Source organism: Choloepus didactylus, chromosome 4 (assembly GCF_015220235.1).
Source record: "Choloepus didactylus isolate mChoDid1 chromosome 4, mChoDid1.pri, whole genome shotgun sequence".
Classification (NCBI taxonomy): Eukaryota; Metazoa; Chordata; class Mammalia; order Pilosa; family Megalonychidae; genus Choloepus; species Choloepus didactylus.
Genome location: NC_051310.1, coordinates 109,317,164 through 109,342,911, shown reverse-complemented (window position 1 = coordinate 109,342,911; position 25,748 = coordinate 109,317,164). Strand labels below are relative to the sequence as shown.

At 35.0% G+C, this 25,748-nt stretch overlaps 1 protein-coding gene across 3 annotated transcripts in view; it reads left to right on the top strand.

The window, feature by feature from the left end:
- Window positions 1-25,748, top strand: part of GLCE (glucuronic acid epimerase) — a 102,519-nt gene that overhangs the window by 72,389 nt on the left and 4,382 nt on the right. For 2 of the 3 annotated variants that reach the window (XM_037833552.1, XM_037833553.1), the window contains exons 2-4: window positions 1,869-1,943; window positions 17,605-18,203; window positions 21,354-21,599. In XM_037833552.1, the coding sequence (XP_037689480.1) occupies window positions 17,618-18,203; window positions 21,354-21,599 (832 nt within the window). In that variant the 5' untranslated portion in view covers window positions 1,869-1,943; window positions 17,605-17,617. The remainder of the gene's footprint in view (window positions 1-1,868; window positions 1,944-17,604; window positions 18,204-21,353; window positions 21,600-25,748) is intronic. The other variant, XM_037833554.1, reaches the window with a different exon arrangement.

The window sequence follows — 25,748 nt, the reverse complement described above, 5'->3', positions numbered from 1 at the left end:
CAACATTATTTTCAGTTGCCAAAAGGTAGAAGGAACCTAAGTGACCATCCATGGATGAGTGGATAAACAAAATATGTTATATACATTCAGTGGAATATTTATTCAGCCATAGAAAGAAGTGAAATTCTGATATATGCTACAGCATGGAAGAATCTTGAAGACATCATATTGAGTGAAATAAGCCAGACACTAAAGGGTCTCACTTAGATAAAAGAATTAGAATATGCAAATTCATAGAGTCAGAAGTTAGAATAGCAGTTCCCATGGGTGGGTATGGGGAATGGAGAGGCAATGCCTAATTGGTAGAGATTTTCTGCTTGGGGTGTTGCAAAGATTTTGGTAATGGATGGTGGTAATGGTAGCACAACGTCACAAATGTAAAAACCCCACTGGATTGTATATTTGAAAGTCATTAAAATGGAAAATTTTATGTTGTATGTCTGTTACCATAATTAATTTTTTTAGAGCCATAGAACTATATAACACAAAGTGAACCTAATGTAAACTATGGACTATAATTAGTAATATAAAAATACTGGCTTATCAATTTTAACAAAGGTACCGTATTAATGAAAATGTTAATAAAAGGGAAAACTGTGTGGGGGGGGCTATCTATGTGGGAACTTGGTATTTTCTGCATTTTTTTTTAAACTCATAACTGCTCTAATAAAAAAAAGTGAAAAAAAAGTTAGCTGAAGTCACTCTTACTGGCATATGGATTAATTATTTTGCAAAAATCAGTGACTTTAATCTTCATAATTGCCTAAAATGGTTCTGTGTATGGGCAGCACGCATATTTCCATTTTCAAATAGTACCTACTAGTTAAATGTACTTAATGCATATGGTATAAGAACAGTGGTTCTCAAAGTGTGGTCCCCTGACTAGCAGCATAGGGTTCATCTGGAACATGTTAGAAAGGCAGATTATTGGTCCTGAGCCAAGATTATTGAATCAGAAGCCTTGGGGGGTAGGGGACAGCAATCTTTGTTGAACAAGCCTTCCACGTGATTCTGATGCCCAATAAAATTTAAAAACCATAGATATAGTCTGTTGGCTCCAAAACCTAATTGATCAGCAGAATCACCTGTGAAAATCTTGAAACATATTTCTGTCCGGATAATACTTGGCCTTCTGGGCTTCAGTTTCACTGTTGTAATAGTGCTTGGTATCAAAAAGATCTGGATTCTAAGTTTTACTCCACAAGCTACTTAAACCTCAGTTTTCTCTTTTGAAAAATAGCACTCACTTTCCTGCCTGTTTCATTGAATTATTGCAGCAATTAAATTACGTAATGAATATGAAAATACTTTGTGCTGTAGATAAGGAAACCTATGACTATAAATATATTTATCCTGTTTGATAAAGACTCATTAATGGTTGTTATTATCCTCTCAAAGACCTGTATATACCAGTTTGGTTCAACTCAAATAAGAATTCTCTCTGTGCAGCTCTTTCAGCTGTCTTTTGCTTTCCAAATTACCTGCCACATTCCTTTTATATGATTTGCAAATTTATTGATTATATTTACTTTATAATTTATTCATATTTTTCAATATGAATTTTTCTTCATTTAAGTCATTTGAGAGCAGAGATTGTATCATAAACATTTTGTATTTTCCGCAGTATCTGACCTTAGTAAACTAAATAGAAGGTAATACCAAGTACAGTACTTTACTCATTGAATTTAGTCTGTTCACTAGCTCATTATCATACTGCTCCTGTAAGAATTGAATTGGTGCTTTTGTGCAAGCAGAGCTTCTTTTCTTCTAGTAGTATGGGAAGGTGGTTGGTCTGGTGCTGGTCAACATCAGTACTTCACTGCTTAAAGTAATTAACCAGTGCTCATTGTATTATTCTTTCTACCTAGTTTATGGTTGCTGCCCTTCAGAAAACCAGAATGGCTTTGATGTCCTATTGGCAACGCTAAGATTTCGCTGCGAAAGTAAGTGTGTCAGATGGATCGCCCAGTAGGCCTAGAATATAACTGCCACCCTCTGGGCTAATGGAAGCTACTAGGTGGTCATATAGGTCTCCTTACAAATAAAGCATAGTACCACAAGTATACCTTTTCCCCTGACTTCTTTTGAGTTTTTATGTAATTCACATGTTCTTCATTAAATGGTACTTCTTTATACTTATACTGTTGAAGGTTTTTTGTTCTTTTGTTTTTTTTTCCTTTCATGGTAATGGGAATGTTTATAGGTGAATAGATAAAGCAGAAGTATTGGTTGTAAACCAAGAAGATAAATTTGAGCTTTGATGTTACTGGTAATTTTCATTCTGAGATTAATTCCAGTCTGTATCCAGGATTATGCATTCTTGCCAGAAATTAAACTAAGTAGAGGGACAGAGGGAGTGTTAAAGCACTTATATTTCCTTTTCTTGACATGGCTAATAAAGAGGTAATCATGATAAGAAAATATTTTTATCTCAAGATTTCTTCCTTTTTTTACACCCAAACGTCTAGTAGTACGTTAGTTATTCTCTCTCTGTATATATATTGCCACCTTGGGGATTCTAGGGCATCAGTACATTATTTTCAATGCCTCAGATTAACATGGACTGATAGAACTGTTAAACTTCCATTTATATCTCTTGGGAAAGGTTTTATTGCAGCAAGCTACATAAGAACATCATAATTATTAGCAGAAATGAATGTAATGCATTTGTAAGCTGTTGCTGGATTTGTAGTGGGTGGAGGTGGTATACTATTTTCAAGGATTTAATTAGCATAATCTACCTGAAGATCAGGTAAATTTATTGGACCCTATGTATATAGACAGATTCATAATTATGACTCTTCTACTCTTTTTAATATTAATATGGTATGTGATTATGGCATTGGATTTGAAGAAAATTCAAAAATTCCAGTAGCTTCATTCAGAAATGCTAATAAATTTTTGGAGCAACTAGATAACCTTTCTTAAAACTGCACATTTACCTGTGTGAACTGTTGATTCAAGGTCAAAATTCAAACTTTGTCTAAAACAAGATCTATTAATGTCTGAAGTTCAGCAGACAATATGGTAACCTGTTATAAATTAAAATGTCTTCTGGAGAAGGGTATAATTCAGCTTTTGAAATACATAATTTATATACCTGATTAAAGATATCCTCTTACATTTCAGTCAGAGCACAAACTTTGGAATCAGACTAAAAGTTGAGTTCAGATACCTTCCTTAATAGTAGTTCATGAACCATCAAATAATAATGTGGCCTTAGGTAAATTACTTAACATCACTAAGCCCCAGTTTCATCAACTGTTAAATAAGGGAAAACACAATTTTTTTTTTATTATTATCATGTATAGGTTTTCATCTTGGCTTTTTCTCTTTCCTCTCTTTAGTGAATTCTCTTATGGGCTTTTAATCTCTTCATCTGTAAAATGTGAATAACATAATGTATTACGTATGTACTTCTCAGTTTCTATGGGATGTTTGCCTAGAAATGTAATCTTATTTGATGCATTTTGAACCACTTGTATCAAAGATGATTTTATCTTTGTTATTAAAAAATAAAATGGACCAGCAAATTACCTTCCCATTTTGTCCTATTATTGTGTACAGCTGCCAGAGAAGTCTACTTGTTTACATTACTGGAAGGATCCCGACCATCAAAAATATTAGGCAGTTCTTTGAGTTAAATCAATCACTGAATACTTAACCATTTGACTGTATAATTTAAATCTTGGTTTGTCAAGCAGTAAACAGATGGAACATTATTTACAAGAGTAATTAAATTGTAAATCTGTTTTAAAGAGTTGGCCAACATTATAGCAGCACAATCCATATTCTGTTGTGTCAGTTATGTTCATTTTTATTTTGAGTATGATTTCAGAATACTCAAATACAAGAAAGAAAACAAAGTTTAGTTCAAATGGCTTATTTTTTTTAATTGCATACTTAATACCATTCAATCATTTAAAAAATCTTTGTTGAATGCCTACTGTAAGCCAGACCTTCTTATAGTACTGGGGGTCTAGCAGTAACCAGGAGAAACAAAATCCCAGCCCTCATGGAATTTAAATTCTAGTGGCTAGAGATGGATAATAATCTAAGAATGTAATATATCAAGTGGTGATGAATAATGTAAAGAAAAAATAGAGTAAGGAGTGGCAGGATGAGATTTGCTATTTTAGATAGAGTAGTCAGGAAAATCCTCTCTGATAAATTGACATTTAAGCAGTGGCCTGAGTGAAGTAAGGGAGCAAGCCACATAGATATCTGGGAAAAGAGAGTTCCAGGCAGAGGGAACAGTAAGTAGGTACAGATACCCTGATGTGGGAGTATCAAGATGGACTTGACACAAAATTGGCTGTCAATCTGCATTCCATGTTGAAGCTTCCCTTAACATTTCCCTACATTGAGAAAGTTAAGGGCTTCCCTCTCTGTGTTCCTTAGCATATTTTACATGCCTTTTTAAAGTTATCTCATAGTGTTATTTTTTATAACTGTGTATCCCACTAAACTGTCCTTTAGAGATAAGGACAATGCCTTTCCTGCCACATAGAAGCTGCTGAATAAGTGCTGATTTAATCAGTCAGTTAGTTTGATTCTTTAATGAGCAAATACTATTCCTTCTATTTTCAGTAACAAGGAATTAAATGAAATATAATACTGTGAACCATTGATTGTATACTTCAGATGGTTTGTATGGTATGTGAATATCTCAATAAAATTGCATTAAAGAAATTATAAGGTATTAGATATATAAAAAAGAAAATAATATTCAAGTAAGCCTTAATCTATGCTTTTCAGAGGAAAGAAAAAGCTAACAATAGTTTCCTTAAAATAAATCTTTAAAAAATTTACTGAAAGATTGTTCTTTGCTGACTGATATCCATTATATATTTTAAACTTACGGTGCTATCCACAGTTCTTAATGTTTACTGAATTACTATAATGGTTACTTGAAATATTTATTTAGGGAAAATGAACCTAAAATGTATAGTATCATAAATCTTTGAATTATAAATGATTTTAGAAGAGAATGATTTGTTTTCCCAAATGAAAACTAAGTTAGATTTTGCATCCCTAATTTTTAACCATTTCTGTAAAGAAGTTATTCTACAGGTTTCTTACAATGCTTACTGAAAGTTATTTTGTTTTTGACCTCCAAACTTAAAAAAAGCAATTTTTATTGGATTATGTTGCTAATCAAATAAATCCTTAGTGTCAGCAAGAGAAAGGTTTCAGGAATTTTGATTTTATGAGTTTTTTTTAAGGTTTTTTTTTTTTTTTTTGACTGAAAGGTTAATATAATTCATGGATGTGGCAGATGCTTTAAAGTATATAGGAAGTTTATCAGCACTCAACAGAAAACCCTGGTGGTTTTTTTATTTTTTTATTTATTTTTTATTTTTTTATTTTTTTTTATTTTTTTGCCCCCAGTTCCTTTTATTTAGAGGATCTTTGTGCCAGTTCAATGTATTATGTCCCCCAAAACACCATTATCTTTGATGTAATCTTGTGTGGGCAGATGTATCAGTGTTGATTAGATTGTAATTCTTTGAGTGTTTCCATGGGGATGTGCCCCACCCAACTGTGGGTGATAACTCTGGATAATTTCCATGGAGGTGTTGCCACACCCATTCAGGGTGGGTCTAAATTAAATCACTGGAGCCATAAAAATGAGCTGACAAACAGAAGGAACTCAGTGCAGCTGAGAGTGACATTTTGAGATACAGCCAAGAGGGACACTTTGAAGAATGCACAGAAGCTGAGAGAGTAGCTGCAGATGAGAGGCAGTTTGAAGATGGCTGTTGAAAGCAGACTCTTGCTCCAGAGAAGCTAAGAGAGGACAAACACCCCGAGAGCAACTAAGAGTGACATTTTTGAGGAACTGCAGCCTAGAGAGGAACATCCTGGGAGAAAGCCATTCTGAAACCAGAACTTTGGAGCAGATGCCAGCCACGTGCTTTCCCAGCTAACAGATATTTTCCAGATGCCATTGGCCATCCAGTGAAGGTACCCTTTGATGATGGACACTTTATGGCCTTAAGACTGTAACTGTGTAACCAAATAAACCCCTTTTTATAAAAGCAAGTCCGTTTCTGGTGTTTTGCATTCCAGCAGCATTAGCAAGAACAGTCTTGTAAATCAACTGAGATCATGAAAGTGAAACAAAGCACTTTGAAATTCTAAGTTTTATCCCTCCAAAATGTAGAGTTTTATAAATATAGGGCATTTTCTTACTGTGCCTTTTTTTTTTTTTTTATTAAATTCAGTTTTATTGAAATACATTCACACACCATACAATCATCCATGGTATATAATCCACTGTCCACAGTATGATAACATAGTTATGCGTTCATCACCACAATCTATCTATGAACATTTTCCTTACATCAGAAAGAACCAGAACAAGAATAAAAAATAAAAGTGAAAAAAGAACACCCAAATCATCCCCCCATCCCACCCCATTTGTCCTTTAGTTTTTATCCCCATTTTTCTGCTCATCCATACACTAGATAAAGGGGATGTGATCCACAAGGTCTTCACAATCACACTGTCACCCCTTGTAATCTACATTATTATATAATTGTCTTCAGGAGTCCAGACTACTGGGTTGGAGTTTGATAGTTTCAGGTATTTACTTCTAGCTATTCCAATACATTAAAACCTAAGAGGTGTTATCTATATAGTGCATAAGAATGTCCACCAGAGTGACCTCTCGACTCCATTTGAAATCTCTCAGCCACTGAAACTATTTCGTCTCATTTTACATCCCCCTTTTGGTCAAGAAGATGCTCTCAGTCCCACGATGCCGGGTCCACATTCATCCCCGGGAGTCATATTCTGCATTGCCAGGGAGATTTACAACCCTGGGAGTCAGGTCCCACATAGAGGGGAGGGCAGCAAAACCCTGGTTTTAACTTTAAAAATCACTCATTTATACTTTGTAGAATGTAAATGCATTCTATTCTTTGAAATTTTAAAATTTGTATGGTCAATTTTCTGTAATTTGAGCAACAACCTACAAAAAAAAAAAATCTCTTATTTACCTAGATAAGCCTATTTGGTAGTTCATGCTGAATATCATCACTCAGGTTTTTCTTTCTTTCCATCATTCTTCTATCTTCCCCTATATTTCCCCCTACTTGCCAAAAAATGCCAGTGCCTATTTTGAAAACTAAATTTTAATTGACATTTTTAATGTATAATTTGTATTTTTCTTTCAATATTTTAACAAAATTGACTTTGCTCTTCTTTATTTTCTGTTTTTATGGTTTAAAAAAAGCAGTAAATGTAATCATAGGAAGTTAGAAAATAAACACCTATTATGCATTATTTTACTAAAATGAATCTTGGTATATGTGCTGTATTGTAACTTCCTTTTTTCAGTTAACAATCTCCATATCAGTATCTTTACCTTTTATCAAGTCCATGGTCAAATTTCCCAGTCAAGTTGCACATCTAGTTGTTATATCCCCTAAGTTTCTTTGAAAAAATAAAAATCTAACCTAATCCCTTTTGTCTTTTCATACCGCTAATTTATTAAAGAGAAATGCATGATATCCCTCCTTCTGAAAGTATCTGGTTGCTTCCTCATTTAACTTTTTCTTCTGCCTCTTGTATTTCCTGTTAATTAGAAGTTCAATCTTAAGACAGAAGAGATCTGAGTTATTAAACATTTTTGGCTGGAATATATGATGGATGATCTATACTTTATAATTTATTAGGTGACACACCATATCTGGATGATTCACCATTAATGAAACTGAAGTTGATCACTGAACTAGGGTTACCAAAGAATGAAAATTGAACATATTTCTGGATCTGTATCTGGGGTGTCAGAAGGCACAACTATTACCTCTCCTCACCTAATCATGCTTCTCTCACCCTGTACAGATAGCTGACATGAGCCCCAGGCAAAACACTAAGCAGATTTTCTTTAGAGAGATAGGGAAAGGCAAATTTAAAGCTTCTAGTGGGCCCATTGTGTCCCCAGGGGTTTCAAAAAAAAAAGTTCATTCTGGTATTTAGAAGGTCTGCTGACTATCTACATACTCACCCTAAACCAACAATGCCAGTCAGTTTGTGCCCCACCCACATAGAGCTCCTTCTCTTTATCCCCCTCAGGAGAGTAGTCTAGTCTATCATTATTCACAATAACAGGAAATCTATGTTGACTAATGAGTCATTCTGTCTTACATATGCATTAGTGATCACAGATAACCAGCCATATGAAGAAAACTACTTCCATGAGAGAGAGACTAAAATAACCAGGAAAAATTGCCACTGAAGAAAATAGAGCTAATCAGAGAGAATGGTACAACAAAAGAATATATAATCTCTAATATACTCAGAGATGCAAAAAGATATTACATCCTTTAAACAAGAATAGGAGGTCACATGTTTTCAGGTTGAAAGAGCACACCAAGTGCTGATATAGTGAAGTGAGCATCATACCAGGGCCCATTCTTTTGAAACTGCAGAAGTCTTAAGATAAACAAAATATCCAGAGAGAAGTTTTATTAGTCAAGGTTTTCTAGGAAAACCAACAGGAGATAATATGTATATGTATATGTATTCGTATTTGTATATTTATTATGAGATTTATTATGGCAATTGGCAGATGGTTCACACAATGATGGGATTGGCAAGTTTGAATTCCATAGGGCAGGCCACAAATTGGGAACTCTGATGAAGATTTCAATGGTTTCTTCAGGAGAAGCTGGCTGGCTGAAGTACAGATAGAAATTTTTCTTTCTGAATGCTGAAAGAACTTCAACTCATTCTCAGTCAGGATTGGACTTGTCTCATGGCTGAAGCCAGTCTCCTTTGTTGATTGTAGATTGAATAGCCTTAGACGCAGTCAGCTGACTGATGATTTAAATCCACAAAATACCCTCCAAGTAATAATCAAGCCAGTGCTTGCTTGACCAAATCACTGGACACCATAACCTAGCAAAGTTGACACATGAACTTAACCATCACAGACGTCAAATCAAACTTCATCTGTAACTGTTAATGCTTTAAGACAGTAAAGCCTTGTGTACGACATTTGAAAGAAAATAATATGCGAGGATTCTGTATTCTGCCGAACTATTGATTAAAGTGAGAACAGAATAAAGGTGTTTTCAGACATGCCAGGACTCAAAGAACTCCAAGTTTACCTTCCCTTGGAATTTAAAAAATGAGTGAATTACATATTTACCATCAACTTTGTTGAGAAACAAAAATTCCTTATTTAATTTTTCATTAAACATTTTTTTTCATTTTTGTGTGTGTTTTTTCCAAATCTTATTGTTTATTGGAAAAGGGGTGTGATTACAAATAATGAAATAAATGTGAATTTACACCATACAATGAATTATAGCACTCCTGTGGCAAAGACCAATCACACCACTCCATTTACAGTCTCAGCAGGCTGAAATAATCCACACATTTCACACGTAACCAACCTATAATTTCCTTGTTTCCCAGTGACCCCAGCCAGCAACAAGCATCCTGTGACTACTCACATTGCAATCACAAGTGGCTGGTACATCATATGTCCAGCGGGGGCAGCAGCAGCAAATTCTTCTCCCACCAGGACTGGAATGACGTGATCTGGTTTATATTTCAAGGCATCATTCTGACTGCTTTGTTGAGAATAGCCTTGGGGATGGAGTAGTGTGGCAAAGGTAGAAGCAGGGAGACTGGTTTGGACATTGTCTTAGTTTTTTGGAGCTGCTATGACAAATACCACACCGTGGGTTGGCTTAAACAACAAGCATTTGTTGTCTCATGGTTTTGAAGGCTAGAAATCTAAGTCACGTTCTCAACAGGCCATGCTTTTCTCCCTGAAGTCGATAGCATTCTGGTGTAGACTTGCTGCAATCCTTGGGATTTTTTGGGTTGCATCCTTGCCTCTGTCACATGTTCTTGTCCTGTAGATTTCTCTGACTTTTGACTAATGTGTCTTCTGGCTTCTTCCAGTTTCTAGTTTTTACTGACTGACTGCATCCACATTTTCTCTTTGTAGGTTCTCTAGTAATATGCATTAAGAACCACATGATTTAATTTATCCACACCCTAACAAATAGTAACATATTCACAAGGTCCTATGTACAAATGGGTCATACACACAGGAATGCAGATTAAGAACATGTCTTTTGTGAGGGGCATGATTCTGTCTATACAGTCCACCTTCTGGACTCCAAAAAGATATGTTCTTCCCACAGGCAAAATACATTAACCCATCCCAATATACCAAAATCCTTAAGCTATTAAATAACAACTCTAAGTATATTGTCTCAGCAAAATCAATTATAGGCGTGGTCTGTCCCAGGGCAAAATTTCTCTCTGTCTCTGGACCTGTGAAACCTAGGAAGCAAGTTGTCTGCATCTAAAATGCATTGTTGGAACAGGCATGGGATAGACATTCCCATTCCATAAAGGGGGAATTGGAGGGAAAACAGGGGCCACAGGTCCCAAAAAAGTCTGAAACCCAGCAGGGCAAACTCCATTAGATTCTAAGGTTTGAAAGTTATCTGTGGACCAATGCTTTATCTTCTGGGCCTGCTGAAGCAGTGGCCCCATCCTTTCTAAGCACTGAGGCAGCGGTCATACTTTTCCCAGATGCTGTGATACAGGTCTTTCTGTACCTTCTTTCTGAGTACCAGGGTGGTAACCAAGGTCTCCTGAACACCAGGGTATAGGCCTCACCCTCTCTGAGCACCAGGGTAGCAACCCTTCTCTCTTAGCCCGAAGAGATATTTTCAGTCCAGACTTCTGATTCTGCCCTAGAAGTTATTTTTCCAAATAAATGGATTAAGGTTAAGGACAAGTTTTCTGAGGTACATAACTCAGTCTGCCACAGGACTCAACTCCTGGAAGCTCAGGGCGGGTCCTGATAGAGCCTCTTCTAGCCCTAGGCTTAGAGCATGCTGTATAGATAGGTTGAGACTTCTCCAAATCATCTGCTGCTGGTTCCTTTGTGCTTAACAGTTCAGTCCTGTTTATCCCTTTCCTCTCTTATTTTACTATAAGCACGAAGGAAAACTCAGGCTGTACCTTCCACATTTTGCTTGGAATTCTCTTCATCTAAATATCCAAGTTCATTACTTACAGGTTCTGCCTTCCATGTGTCATTAGAACACAATTTCACCAATTCTTTGCCATTTTTTAACAAGGATCGTCTTTCCTTCAGTTTCCAATAACACATTCGTCATTTCCTTCTAAGGTCTCACCAGAAGCAACTTTTAACATCCATTTTTCTACCAGTGTTTTGTTCTTGGCAATATATATGTTCTTTAAGATGATACAGACCTTCTCTACAGTCTCACTTATATCTGCACCCTCACCAGAAACACCTTTAATATCCATATCTGTATCAACATTTTCTTCAAATTAGTCTGGGCTTTTTCTATCAGAGGCCTCAAAATTCTTCCAGCCTCTACCCAATTGCAAAGCCACTTCACATTTTTAGGTATTTGTAATAGCAGAACCCTCTTTAGATTCAGAGGTACAAATAGGTTGAAAGTAAAAGAATGAGGGAAAAATCGTCAAAGAGAGCTGGAGTGAATATACAGTGGCTGTATCAGGTAAAATAGAGTTTGAGATAAAAACTGTTACTACAATCAAAGAAGGACATTTTATATTGTTAAAAAGATCACTTCAACAAAAAGATATAACAGTTACAAATATATGCAACTAACAACAGAACTCTGGAATACATGAAGCAAAAACTGGCAGAAGGCAGAATTAGAGGGTAGGAAAAGAAGACTGCATAAAAGGCGATAGAAATTGGATAATTGTAACTACATATGGGGTTAAGGTAAGCTTATTGTTATAATTTATGATGGGAGAAATAAGATGTTTCTGCATTTGTGGGAATAAAACGCATGAAAGGGAACAATTGATATAGAAGAAGAGCAAAGGGATAATTGTTAGATCAGTATCCTTGAGCCAAGGAGATAGGATGGCATCCACTGCCCAAATGAAGGGATTAGAAATAGCCAGTAAGTAGTACATACCAGTTCATCTAAGAGCAAACTTTTTTTGTCAAGGGCCAGATTGTAATATTTTAGGTTTTTGTGAGCCAAGACCCTGTTATATAGGGTCTTCTGTAACAAGAGAGAAACAAATTTTCACAAAAATTTATGGATAAAATTCAGAATTACCAGAGGAATTGGCTTCTGGCTTCACATGTTGGTGCTGAGAAATTCAATTCTTTGATTCTTGATCCTTGTGATCCTTGTGTCTGATCTTTTTCTCTGTCTGAGTTTTTAATGCTCTTTATCCCTGGTCCTCTGATATTTCACACAATGATATATCTTTTTTTTTTTTATTAAATTCAGTTTTATTGAAATGTATTCACATACCATACAATCATCCATGGTGTACAATTAACTGTTCATGGTACCATCATATAGTTTTGCATTCATCACCACAATCTACTTCTGAACATTTTCCTTACATCAGAAAGAATCAGAATAAGAATAAAAAAAATAAAAAAGAACACCCTAATCACCTCCCCATCCCACCCTATTTTTCATTTAGTTTTTGTCCCTATTTTTCTACTCATCCATCCATACACTACATAAAGGGAGTGTGATCCACAAGGTTTTCACAATCACGCTGTCACCCCTTGTAATCTACATTGTTATACAATTGTCTTCAGGAGTCCAGACTACTGGGTTGGAGTTTGATAGTTTCAGGTATTTACTTCTAGCTATTCCAATACATTAAAACCTAAGAGGTGTTATCTATATAGTGCATAAGAATGTCCACCAGAGTGACCTCTCAACTCCATTTGAAATCTCTCAGCCACTGAAACTTTATTCTGTTTCATTTTGCATCCCCCTTTTGGTCAAGAAGATATTCTCAATCCCACGATGTCGGGTCCAGATTCATCCCCGGGAGTCATATCCTGCTTTGCCAGGGAGATTTACACCCCTGGGAGTCGGGTCCCATGTAGGGGGGAAGACAGTGAGTTCCCCTGCTGAGGTGGCTTAGTTAGAGAGAGAGAGCCACATCTGAGCAACAAAGAGGCACTCAGGGGGAGACTCTTAGGCACAATTATATGCAAGTTTAGCCTCTCGTTTGCAGAAACAAGCTCCATAAGGGCAAGTTCCATGATAGAGGGCTGAGCACACACAATTACATATCTTGATGTGGGTCTTTTTACATTCGTTGTGTTGGGCACTAGGTGAACCTTTTCAATCTTGGAGATATATGTCCTTCAGTTTTGAGAAATATTTATTTTGGTGATGATTTTGTTCTTTCTTTCTGGAACTCCTGTTTGTTAGATGTTGGACCTTCTAGACTAATACTCTAATTTTCTTTCCCTAATATCTAAATCTTTTTTTTTTATTATTATTCTCTTTATTGGGAGATTTCCTCAGCTTTGGTTTCTGATCTTTCTGTTGAATTATGTCTTCCAATTTATTTGCTGAAGTTCACTGTTCATTTCTTAATATTCATTTTGTATGGCATCTTATTCTTGTTTAATGGGTACATATATATATATATTTTTATCTCTGAGGATATATTTTTATCTCTGAGGATATTAATGGTTCATGGTTATTTGTTTGTATTTTACATTCTCTTCTGCTCCCTGCATTATAGCTCTTTCTTCCAAGTTTCTTTGTTTCAGTTTTGCTTTTCAATTGTCCAGTTATCCTTGGCTGACCATTCACATTTAACCTGTGTTCACAGGTTGATTTTTTGGCAGAGAGACACTAGCTGTTTCATTGAGTGACCTCCAGATGTTGGTATCCCTAGGTCTTTTTGGGATTTGGAGGGATCAGTTTTCCCAGAGAGAAAGTCTCCAGACTACAGGGTGAGATATAAACCTGAGTAATGGCGCTGGAGGCACTCGCTTTCAGATTTTGCTTAATACCTTGTTTTCAGTGTGGCATCTCACCTATACTTTCAGCTATAGCTAGCATTCATAGGTGTCCAGAACAGGTCTGAGTCTAAATTCTCTTTATAGTTAACAAATTCCCCTGTTTTAGTTCCATCTAATACCTCTGCTCTCAGTAGTACCTAATGCCTCCAATTCATGATCCTTCCCAGAGTTTTGCAGTATGCTCTATCCCACCCTCACTGGCCTATCCCCTCCCCCCACCACACACACACACACACACACACACACACACACACACACACACACACACACACACACACCAGTTAGGGTTCAGCTTTCTTTGCTTGATTATATAAAATATAACTTAGCTTCTTTCTATCTTCTAACATTAGGATGACATCTCTCACCTGCTCTGGCCTTTTCTTCTGTTCTTTGTCTTTTATATTTATACACTTTATACACTTAATTTTTTAAATTTCATTTTAGTAGGGCTTAGGGATAAATTCTAAATTCTATTCACCATATTTAACGGGAAGTTAAGTCAAAATTGTTACCCTTGTAAGGTCACTCAAAAGGATGACATAAAGGGCATACATACAAATGTTTCAAATGGATATGAATTCTAACTGTTAAAAAGGCCAAAATATTGATATGATTTGTAACAAGTTAGAAGGAAGTAGTAAGTTAAAATAGCAATAATTATTTAAGAATTATAGACCATTAGTTTTTTTAACAGCTTTAATGAGATATAATTCACATCCTGTACAATTCACCCATTTAAAGGGTACTGTTCGTTGGTTTTTAGTGTGTTCACAGAGTAGTACGAACATCACCACAATCAATTTTTAGAACATTTTCATCACTTCAAAAAGAAACTCCATACCAATAGCAGTAACTCTCCATTCCACCCAACCCCTCAGCTTACAACCACCAATCTCCTTTCTGTCTTTATAGATTTGCCTCTTCTGGGCATTTCATGTAAGTGGAATCATAAAACATGTATTTATGTTTTTTATCATTATGAATAATGCTGCTATCAATATGTGTATACCTATTTTTGTATGGACATGTTTTTAATTCTCTTGGGTAAATACCTAGGAGTGGAATTGCCGAGTCATATGGTAATTCTATGTTTGACTTTTTGAGGACCTGCCAGACTGTTTTTCAAAGCAGCTGTACCATTTCACATTCTCACCAGCAGTGTATGAGGATTCAAGTTTCTCCAAATTCTCACCAGCACTTGTTACTGTCTTTTTTATTATAGCCATCTTAGTAGGTGTGAAGTAGTATCTCCTGGTTTTGATTTGTATTTCCCTGATGACTGATTTAAGCATCTTTTCATGTGCTATTGGCCATTTGTATTTCTTCTTCAAAAAAATATCTATTCATATACTTTGGGTTGTCTTTTTATAATTAAGTTGCAAGTATTGTTTGTATATTCTGGATAATAGACCTAATAAAGTATTTGAATAATACTTTTTTTTTTTTGTATTTTACATTCTCTTCTGCTCCCTGCATTATAGCTCTTTCTTCCAAGTTTAGTATTTGAATACCTAATAAGTATAAGAATTTGTCTAACCCAAGATTGCTAAGTTTATTCCTATCTTTTTCTTCTAAGAATTTCTAATTTGGGTTCTTACATTATTGTCAGTGGTCCATTTTGAGTTAATTTTTGTATCTGGTGTAAGAAAGAGGACCAACTTCATTCTTTTGCATGTGAATATACAGTTGTTCCAGCTCCATATGTTGAAAAGACTCTTCTTGGCACCTTTATTGAAAATGAATTGACCATAAGTATAAGAGCTTATTTCTGGACTCTGAATTCTGTTCCATTGATCTATTTGTCCATCATTATGCCAGTACCACACTACTTTGATTACTGTAGCTTTGTAGTATGTTTCAAAATCAGGAAATGTGAGTCCTCCAATTTTTGTTCTATTTTTTCAAAACTGTTTTGGCTTTTCTGGGTCCTTTGAATTTCCATGTGTGTTTCAGAATCAACTTCTTAAATTCTGCAAAAAAAAAAAGGCAGCTGTAATTTTGATAGGACTTGCATTGAATCTGTAGGTATTTGGAGACTATTGCCACTTACCAATATTAAGTCTAACAATCCATGAACATGAGGTGTTTTCCCATTTACTTAGGTTTTTAATTTCTTTCAGCTATGTTTTATAGTTATCATTTTATAAATCTTGCACTTTTGTTAAATTTATTCTGAAATATTTTGTATTATGTTGTCTTTGATACTATTATAAATGGAATTGTTTTCTTAATTCCATTTTCAGATTGTTCATTTCTAGTGGATAGGAGACACAACTGAATTTTATATTTTATACTTATATCTTGCCACCTTATTTAACTCATTTACTAACTGTGAGTACTAACTCATAGTGTACGTATATGTGTGTGTGTGTTCCTTATTATTTTCTCTATATAGGATGTCATTTACTTTGTCCTTTTCAATCTGAATGCCTTTTCTTTCTTTTTGTTTCCCCAAATTGCCCCCACTAGAACCTCCAGTACAATGTTAAGTAGAAGTGGTAAGAGGAGACTTCCTTGTCTTGCTCCTGATCTTAGGGAGAAAGCATTCAGTCTTTCAGTATTAAGCATGATAATAGCTATAAATACAGAAGTGTATTTATTCCCAATTTTTCCATGACTGCCTTTGTCTCCATACTTTCCCAATACAGAAAATAGATGAAAGCAGAACTTCTTTGGTTAAAGGGAGCCTGAGAGGCAGGGGACTCCATTCACTAGATTTTTCTCCCTCTTCCTATCGTGGTCTTTTGAACACCCTATGATTCTATTGGAGAATGCTTCAAAACCCTTTGAACTAAATTAATAGATGAGGAAGTAGAGGGCTAGTACAGTGGTTCTCAAATTGTGGTCCCCAGACCAGCAGTTTCAGCATCATCTGAGAACTTGTTAAAAATGAAAACTCTGGGGTTCCTACTCCAGACCTGCTAAATCAAAAATTCTGTTGGTGGGGCCAAGTAATCTGATTTAATATTCCCTCAATGTGATTCTGATGCTTACTAAATTTGAGACCCACTGAACTAGAATATTTTCATTTCATCTCTTGCCAAGATCATAATTTAGAGTCATAATTACCAAACTCTGTGCTGAGGTACCCCAGCACATTTTAAATTTTTGATGAAAATGCAGTGATACTTGACTCTCTTGGACATTGTGTCAACTGCTAGCTTGAGGTAGTTCACAGTTTCAGTATTAGATTGATGATGTCATATATTTGCATTCAGGGTTTTCTACAGTTGATGTGAAAAAAGTGTGGAATAGGAGATGAGTTTGGTGGTAATCCAAAGTTTGAGAAATTGTATAGTGCCTAACAAGCAAGCACATTCCATTTGTAATTAAGAATGAAATAATTTTTTTTCTTTCAGTATGTGTATTATTTTTCTATAAAGCTACTAAAATGTTAGATCATAAATACTTAAACGTTGTTTGTATGGAAATATTTAATAAATGAGACTATTAGGTATTTCTTTTTTCCCAGAGGCATAGGGGAGAAATTACTGGGAGACTAAGGGGGCCGCAAACTGAGGAAGTTTGTACTTTAGAGGATTATACTGACTATTTTACCAAAGGGTGGGGGAATCACCTCTTACCTTTCCCTTTTCTATGTTGAAAAGTTTAAGTTGGTAACTTTAAGCCTCATTGGATTATATGCAATTAATAAAGTTGTCCTAACAAGGCTGTTAAACATTTAAAAAAAAAAAAACAAAAAAACCTTATTCTATGAAATTTCAGTAGTACATCTGCATGAATTTTTCTTCTTGCCTCCATAGGTATGGTCTGAATATGCGTTGCTTGGCAGCTCGGGTCAACTACAAGACATTGATTATCATCTGTGCACTCTTCACGTTGGTCACAGTACTTTTGTGGAATAAATGTTCCAGCGACAAAGCGATCCAGTTTCCACGACACTTGAGTAATGGCTTCAGAGTGGATGGATTAGAGAAAAGAGCAGCCGCATCTGAGAGTAACAACTATGTGAACCACCTGGCCAGACAGCAGTCTGAGGAGGCATTCCCTCAGGAACAGCAGAAAGCCCCCCCTGTGGTGGCGGGCTTCAATAGCAATGGGGGGAGCAAGGTGTTAGGGCTCAAATATGAAGAAATTGACTGTCTCATAAACGATGAACATACAATTAAAGGGAGACGGGAGGGGAATGAAGTCTTTCTTCCATTCACTTGGGTAGAGAAATATTTTGATGTTTATGGAAAAGTGGTTCAGTATGATGGCTATGATCGGTTTGAATTCTCTCATAGCTATTCCAAAGTCTATGCACAGAGAGCCCCTTACCACCCCGATGGCGTGTTTATGTCCTTTGAAGGCTACAATGTGGAAGTCCGAGACAGAGTCAAGTGCATAAGTGGGGTTGAAGGTTGGTATCTGTCTGTTCCACTTACATTTTTCTAGTCTGATTGTGTTGAGGAATAAGCAACTGGAGGTTTCAATTATACAGCAAGTACATAGCAAGTCAAGAGACCTTTCATAACTGACTCAGCAGGGAGGAACCTGGGGCATGTTTCTGGATGGCATGATTTAAGAGCTGCAATAAGATTATACATGGTCAAATAGGATTATTCCATTCCCTGCCTCAGAATCTAAAATTCTGACCAGTAAAGTCAAGACATAGCATCGCCAGAAATTTTGTGTTAAAAATATATAGTTATTACCCCCTGAGAGGATATGGGAAAAGGACACCATCCAGTGGACCCATCAGTATATCAATGCAGTCTTATACCAGATTAGCCATGTCATCTCTGGAAGTTTAAGGGTATGGAACGAGACAAGGCACAGACACTGTCTTCTCTCAACTTACACTGAACTGTAGTTCATTGCATACGAATATTCATAATTAAACTTCATTTACAGTTTAATCATATTCTCAATTATTTAATTAAATGATTAATTAAAATTAATTAAATTTACTCATTTCCTAGTTTCCTAGGAAATAAATGGCCATATCAAAAAAATAGCAACTACTATTTCAAAGAATATAAACTCTTATCCATTTTGCCAAACTGCTTTCCAAAAAGGTTGAACCAACTTATGCTCCTAGTAGCAGAGTGCAAGAGTGCATCTGTTACCCAACTCGTGTCATCATGGAACATTATTTTTTAATCTATTGTTTGCAAAGAGATCTCATAATTTGCATTATTTAACAATTAGTAAGGTCATATTTCTTTTTCATATGCTTGTTAGCCCTGTCTTCATGTTCTTTGCCCATTTTTCTATTGTGATTAGTGTTTTGTTTTTAAAAAATGTGTCTGTGTGAGCATGAAGCATAGCAGCCTTTTGTCATATTTTTTAGAGATCTTTTCAATTTTGTTGTCTTTTAATTTTACTTTTAATTTAACGTTCATTTTTAATGTTTTTGATTCTATTTTGTAAATTTAAAGATTTTTTTTTTTTGGACCTTTGTGTTTACTCCTTTTATGCGTGGAAAGTCATTTCCCATACTATGATCAACTGTTCACTTATATTTTCTCACCTAGTTTTATGATTTCATTTTTTTTTTTACATTTAACTTTTTAGTCCAGCTAGATTTGTTTATGTTTTGGTAAATGGTACAAAGTCATGGACTAATTTTAAATTTTCTCCCCAACATATATTTAATTATTGAATTTTTCTCCACTGATCTGTGATGTAATCTTTATCATCATACTAAATTCTTTTGCATACTGGAGTATTTCTGGCTCACTATTCTGTCCTCTTGATTAGTCTATCAATTCTCATGCCAGTTCCACATTGTAGCCATCACCCGTCTTTAATGAAATTGTATATACTTAACTTTTATTAAATGATAATTCTATTTGAATTTTGAAAGAAAACTCCCCCTTAGGGGAAAACATACAAAAGTTTAAAAGCTTATCTGTAGCCTAGGTGTCTTAGCTTTTATGATCTCTTAATTCCTTAATCATAATTTGTTTTGAAACTACATCAAAACACACATAATTCCTGTGCCAATCAGGTGCTTGTTCATTTATTTTTAGAACTACAGATAGGATTTATCTCTCAATATATGCAGTGTGATTCAACAATACGATATTCTGTGCAATATAGTATCATTGGTTTCCTAATGTAGGAAAGTACTAAAATAAACATTAATGTCGAACGTTTAAAGTGGTGCTCAGAACTTTACAAAAGGTAACCCATGAATGAATTATTTCAAAAACCTTTGGTTAAATATACTACTTTAATTCTTTTTTAAAAGCAGTCTTTGTTCTCAAGAATTACATTTTTTTTTTTTACAGTGGTATCTTTTTTTTTTTTTTTAATTCAGTTTTATTGAAATATATTCACAAACCATACAGTCATCCATGGTATACAATCAACTGTTCACAGTATGATCATATAGTTATGCGTTCATCACCACAATCTATTTCTGAACATTTTCCTTACATCAGAAAGAATCAGAATAAGAATAAAAAATAAAAGTGAAAAGAGAATACCCAAACCATCCCCCCATCCCACCCTATTTGTCATTTAGTTTTTACTCCCATTTTTCTACTGATTTTTTTTCAATTTTTTAACTTTGTTTATCAAAAAATTAAAAACAAACAGGCAAACAACAACCAAAAAAACCCCACAACATTTCAAACAAAGCAATGGATTAAGGAAAACAAGTAACCTAAAATAACTACTTTGCTTCCAATATGTTCCTACCATACCCCAAGAAAATTAATAAACCATGTCCAAACAGAGGAGTAAGAAAAACAAATAATCTAAAATAACTACATTGCTTCCAACATGTTCCTTCCATACCCCAAGAAAATTAACAACCCCTAAGAAAACAAAGGAATAAGAGAAAAAAAAAAAACCTAAAATAACTCTATTGCTTCCAACATGATCTTACTATATCCAAGAAAGTTTACAAACCATAATCATTCCTGAGCATTCCCATAACGTTGAGATTACCCTCCATAGTTTATCTGTTCTTATTAGATTATCATCAAGAATTACATTTTGACATGAAGAGAATGTAAAAGAATTGCAAACCGTGTTTATATTTTGAGTTGCCTAGTCATAACTGGCTTCTTAAGCAAATATTTCAACCATCAGATTATATGCCTAGTTATTTGTCCACATCTTGACATTGGAGGGAAAGATGAGTATGTAGTTAATTTGATTAAGTGCAAATGTTTAATAAAATTTCAGGATTAATATTCTAGAATATAACTTTTTGATAACATTATCAATATGCATCTAAATTGTACAGAATTTAAGTATATGAAACAGGAGTACAAAATATGACATCCATAGCTATGAATGAAAGTAACTTACATGAAGTCAACCCTTAAAATATTTTATACCATTGCACTGCTGTCAGCAAATAATAAATGTGAATGAATACGTATCTGGTTAATTTGTTACTAGTTTTTAGTTATTATGACGGTAATATAAAAAGGAAACTCAAAAGTTGTTAACTCTGTAATATTCTCCAGAAATAATACAGTGGAGAGTAGTGTTCAGAATAGGCTTGTAAATGTCTTGATGTGATTATTCATTTTGTTTCTCTGTTTTATAGGTGTACCATTATCTACACAATGGGGACCTCAAGGCTATTTCTACCCCATTCAGATTGCACAGTATGGGTTAAGTCATTACAGCAAGAATCTAACTGAGAAACCTCCTCACATAGAGATATATGAAACAGCAGAAGACAAGTACAGAAACAGTAAGCCTAATGACTGGACTGTGCCAAAGGGCTGCTTTATAGCTAGTGTGGCTGATAAGTCTAGGTTCACCAATGTTAAACAGTTTATTGCTCCAGGTGAGTTAAGTATTATATGTGTCTACTAATTTTATGTTTATTTATGGTATCTGCTACTCCCTTAAAATTTTTAATGTGGTTTTACAAAACACATTAGCAGACTCTTTATATTAAGATTATAAGGAAACAAATGGTGTCACCCAAGTGAATCCCCTAAGGAACAGCTAAAACTACTGTTATGAAAAGGAATATTTGCTGTGTGAAGAGCCAGGCCATATGTTGGGTGTTAAGATCCAAGTTAGTGCATGCTGTGTATCTCCCTCCAGGGATCTGTATCCCAGAGGTATAAAGTTCCTTGGTTTATTTTAAATATTTCAGTACATTATTTATTCTTTAATTTTTAAGCTATTTTGCATTAAGTCAGAAATTGTTACTTCTGGAGAGAGCCATTCTTTCCTTGGCCTATTTTGTACCTGCAGCTTTTTATTTATTCAAAATAATGTAGCATTACCAAACATAGGCGTGCTTCCCAAATTGAGTTTTGTTAATGTACTAGATTGTCTCAAACTTCATATAAAACCATTTTCATTAATAAAATCATTTATAAAATCAAATTAACTTTATGCAACATTTTCTCAAACTTCATATAAAACCATTTTCATTAATAAAATCATTTATAAAATCAAATTAACTTTATGCAACATTTCTCCTTTTACTGTGACAGTCTCATTAATTAGGATGTAATGCCTTTTTCCCCATTAATCAATATCCATGAGAATTAATAAGTCCATTACTTAAAAAGACAATGAAATAATTTTAGTTAGCACCTCAGGCTTAATTCTCTATGGGGAAATGTTGTCAACAACAGATCTTGTTCTTCTGTCCCGCCAACCTTGTAGTGGTAAATAAAAAGAGAAGAAAGGTCTTATAGACCTCTTCTGTATTCTTTCCTTGTCCTTTATTGATGACTCTGTAATTCACAGACCTTGAAAGCCACAATACAAATCTACTCAGTCTAGATGGCCTTAAGTAATGGATTTATGAGTGCTTAATGCAGTGTAAATAATGGGTGACCTTTAATTTTTATTCTGTGACTTAAACTTCTTTTCTCCCATGGCATTCTGTGATATTCCAGTACATAGAGCTACACAGCTACACAGAGTTGGGACACCCTGTTTGTGGGAGTGTGCTGGATGGGAATGGGGTGCTTGTGTTGACACCCTCGGGGTGTCTGGAGTTGGATTTGATACAAGAGAGTGAGGGAGAGTGAGATGAAGTTACATGGGAGTTGTTGCTAAAAGCGGGAGGAGGAATCAAAGAGATGAGACTGTTCTCTTGAAACATAGATATAGTAAATGGGGCCTTAGGAGATGAGTGATTCAGAGAAGGAATTTGGGACTGGTACATAAAAACATAGGGCTGAGTGAGTCAAGGCTGTGGGGAATCAGGAACTGGCCTTTATTTTTTCTTTATTGGCACTGAATTTTTTCCCGAAAAGGGAATAAAACCATCTAGGGAAAGAACCATAATATGAATCTGCAGCATATTTTTTATTGTTTTATTTGTTGAAGAATGTTTTTTTCTTCTTCCTTACTTTAAAATTGAATGGATTGAAACTTTATACCTGTCCTCTATTTCCTTTTTCTGAAGTCCTCTCTTCACTTTGTTTCCATGACCTCACATTCTTCTATCACTACAGCCATTCTTTCCCAGGCTTCTTGTGAGCTTCTCTCCCCTGACTGACCCTGCCTCTCCATGTTCCTCAGGGTGCTGATAAGGGCCTCTCCTCACTCCACACAGTAAATTTGTTGATTAGATGAATGAAGGAAACAGTTTGTATTGTATATAAAGACACTGATTTAAAGACTGTTCATCATCCTTTGTTGCCTAAAGTAGATACCAAAAATAGACAAATATAGTTATTGTTGGAAGTAACTTCTCAGAGAGAAGAGGGGTTATAGATTTCAAACAATAGAAAATCCAAAGCTTTCAGTTAGATTTAAAGCAGGGGTCTCCAGATAATATAAGACCTTCCACTAGAGCTCAGAACCTTGCCTGGTGTCTTTCCAAACTGATTGCCACAACTATAGTCACATCCCATTTGATGTTGGCAGCTTATTTAACCTCTCTATACATCTGTACAATGTGAATTAAAAGGCCTACTTTATAAGATTGTTTTAAAGATGGTGATGGTTGACTGATTCAAACTGGGGATTGTGACTTCTCTGTCACTTGTCTTATGTGGCTCTTAACCCCCTCTGGTGGTGTTCAGGTTTTAGGAAAATTAATAGTTTTTAAAAAGGTGACATCATTCATTACTGATTTCATTGGACTGGACTGTTACACTGAGACATAAGAGAATTGATTGAACCATGTCATTTCATCAGATTTGTATTTATAAAGTGAAAATCAGAATGAAATTCTGGGAAGAAAATAGGTACTTTTTCAGCTTCTTCCCATTTGGATTCCTAATGATGGGTCATTGTTATCCAGGTTGGCCAGAATGGATGTCACAGTTAATAACATTGTCTGATTAATGAGGCATTACCCTAAGAATGAAGAAATAAGGAGCACTCAAAATAGTCTGCTCTGCTGAATATAATTTAATCTTGGATGGTTTGTAAGTCGATTCAGAATCCTGCAGTGTTTCAGGGATGTTGTACTGAACATCAGCTTCCATTTTTCTATAGGTGCAGAGTGATGATACTAATTGAGAGAGAGATTGCATGTTGACATTTTTATCATGAAAATGTATTTTTACTCTATTAGAAGTATACTTCTGAAATCACTTTTTAAAAAAGTCACCCAAAACATCGTTTGATCCATAAGTCTATCAAGATGTTGATATACCTTCCATAACTGTTCCTTCAAATGAAGTAATTAAGAGCCTTGGGCCAAATGTATTTCTGGTAGAAACCAATGTGGCGAGAGTTAAGTAATCAACTCAACATGCTAACTCTCTCCAAGCTGATCACACTTTTTACATTATCAGTTCACATTTCCTATCTTTGGTTCTGGTGACACACTAAAGATTTCCTCAAGGATTCCTGAAAGCAGATCTGATTCTAGATATGGCTTTGTCTAAGAGAAATAACCCTTCCATTGATTATTCCCATGGGAATGCCATTTCTAATATCATTTGTCTTTTTCACAGTCTTTGAACTTGGGTCCAGAAAACCTGTATTCTAGTCCTAGCTCTGCCACTGAATAGCTTTTGGCCTTGGGCAAATCATTTAACCTTGCAAAACCACCATATCCTTATCTCTAAAATGGAGATAATTCCTATCCTACCAGCCTCAGGATTATTGTAAGAATCAAATGAGATAATACATGTGAATGTATTTTGAAATGTGACCTCTATGAAGATGAAGATCTCATATTTATCTTGAATATTTTTAAATTTGTACTAAGTATATTTTTATTGTTGTTGTTGCTGCTGTTTGATTTTAATATGCTAGTTTCTTTTCTTAGTAGGTCCAGAACAGCAGTATCCAGCTTTATAGGAGTCAACTATCATCATATTATAGATATGCAAGACCAGTGTCCTATTTGATAATTTGCCAGATAAGACAGCTATTACTATTTTATTGGTCTCTGAAGCCAATGGTTGCATGATAATAGTAATAATCACTATCATTTGTTATGGGTCAGACCATTATCCATTTTTTTTTTTTTAATTCTCACATTTACTCTGCAAAGTAATATTATCTTTATTTAAAATGTGAAGAAACTGAGGCTCAAAGAGGTATATCTTACTGGAGATCTCAAAGCTTGTAGGTGGTAGAGCAAATCTAAATTTTCTTTAACTCCAAAGCCTAAGCTTTTCCCGTTTGTCCCTTGCTTTTTGTTAAATATATGAGCCCATTGCTTAATTTCTAGAAATTTTGTTCACAGTTCTAGTGAATACCTGAAAACAAACTTATTTTCAGTATCAAATGAGTAATCACTATTAAGAGCATGAACTCTGGAGCCAGACTAAGCCAGTTCAAACCTCAGCTCCACCACATACTCTCTTTGTACCTTAGGCAAGTTACTTCTCTGTGTCTTAGTTCCTCATTGTAAAATGAGAATAATAATAGCACCTACCTCTTGTAAATGTTATGAGGGATAAATGAGTTAATATATCTAAAGCAGTCAGAACAATGCCTAGCACATAGGAAATACATATTAAATGTTAGCTAAATAAAAATTTTAATTCATGTGTAATCA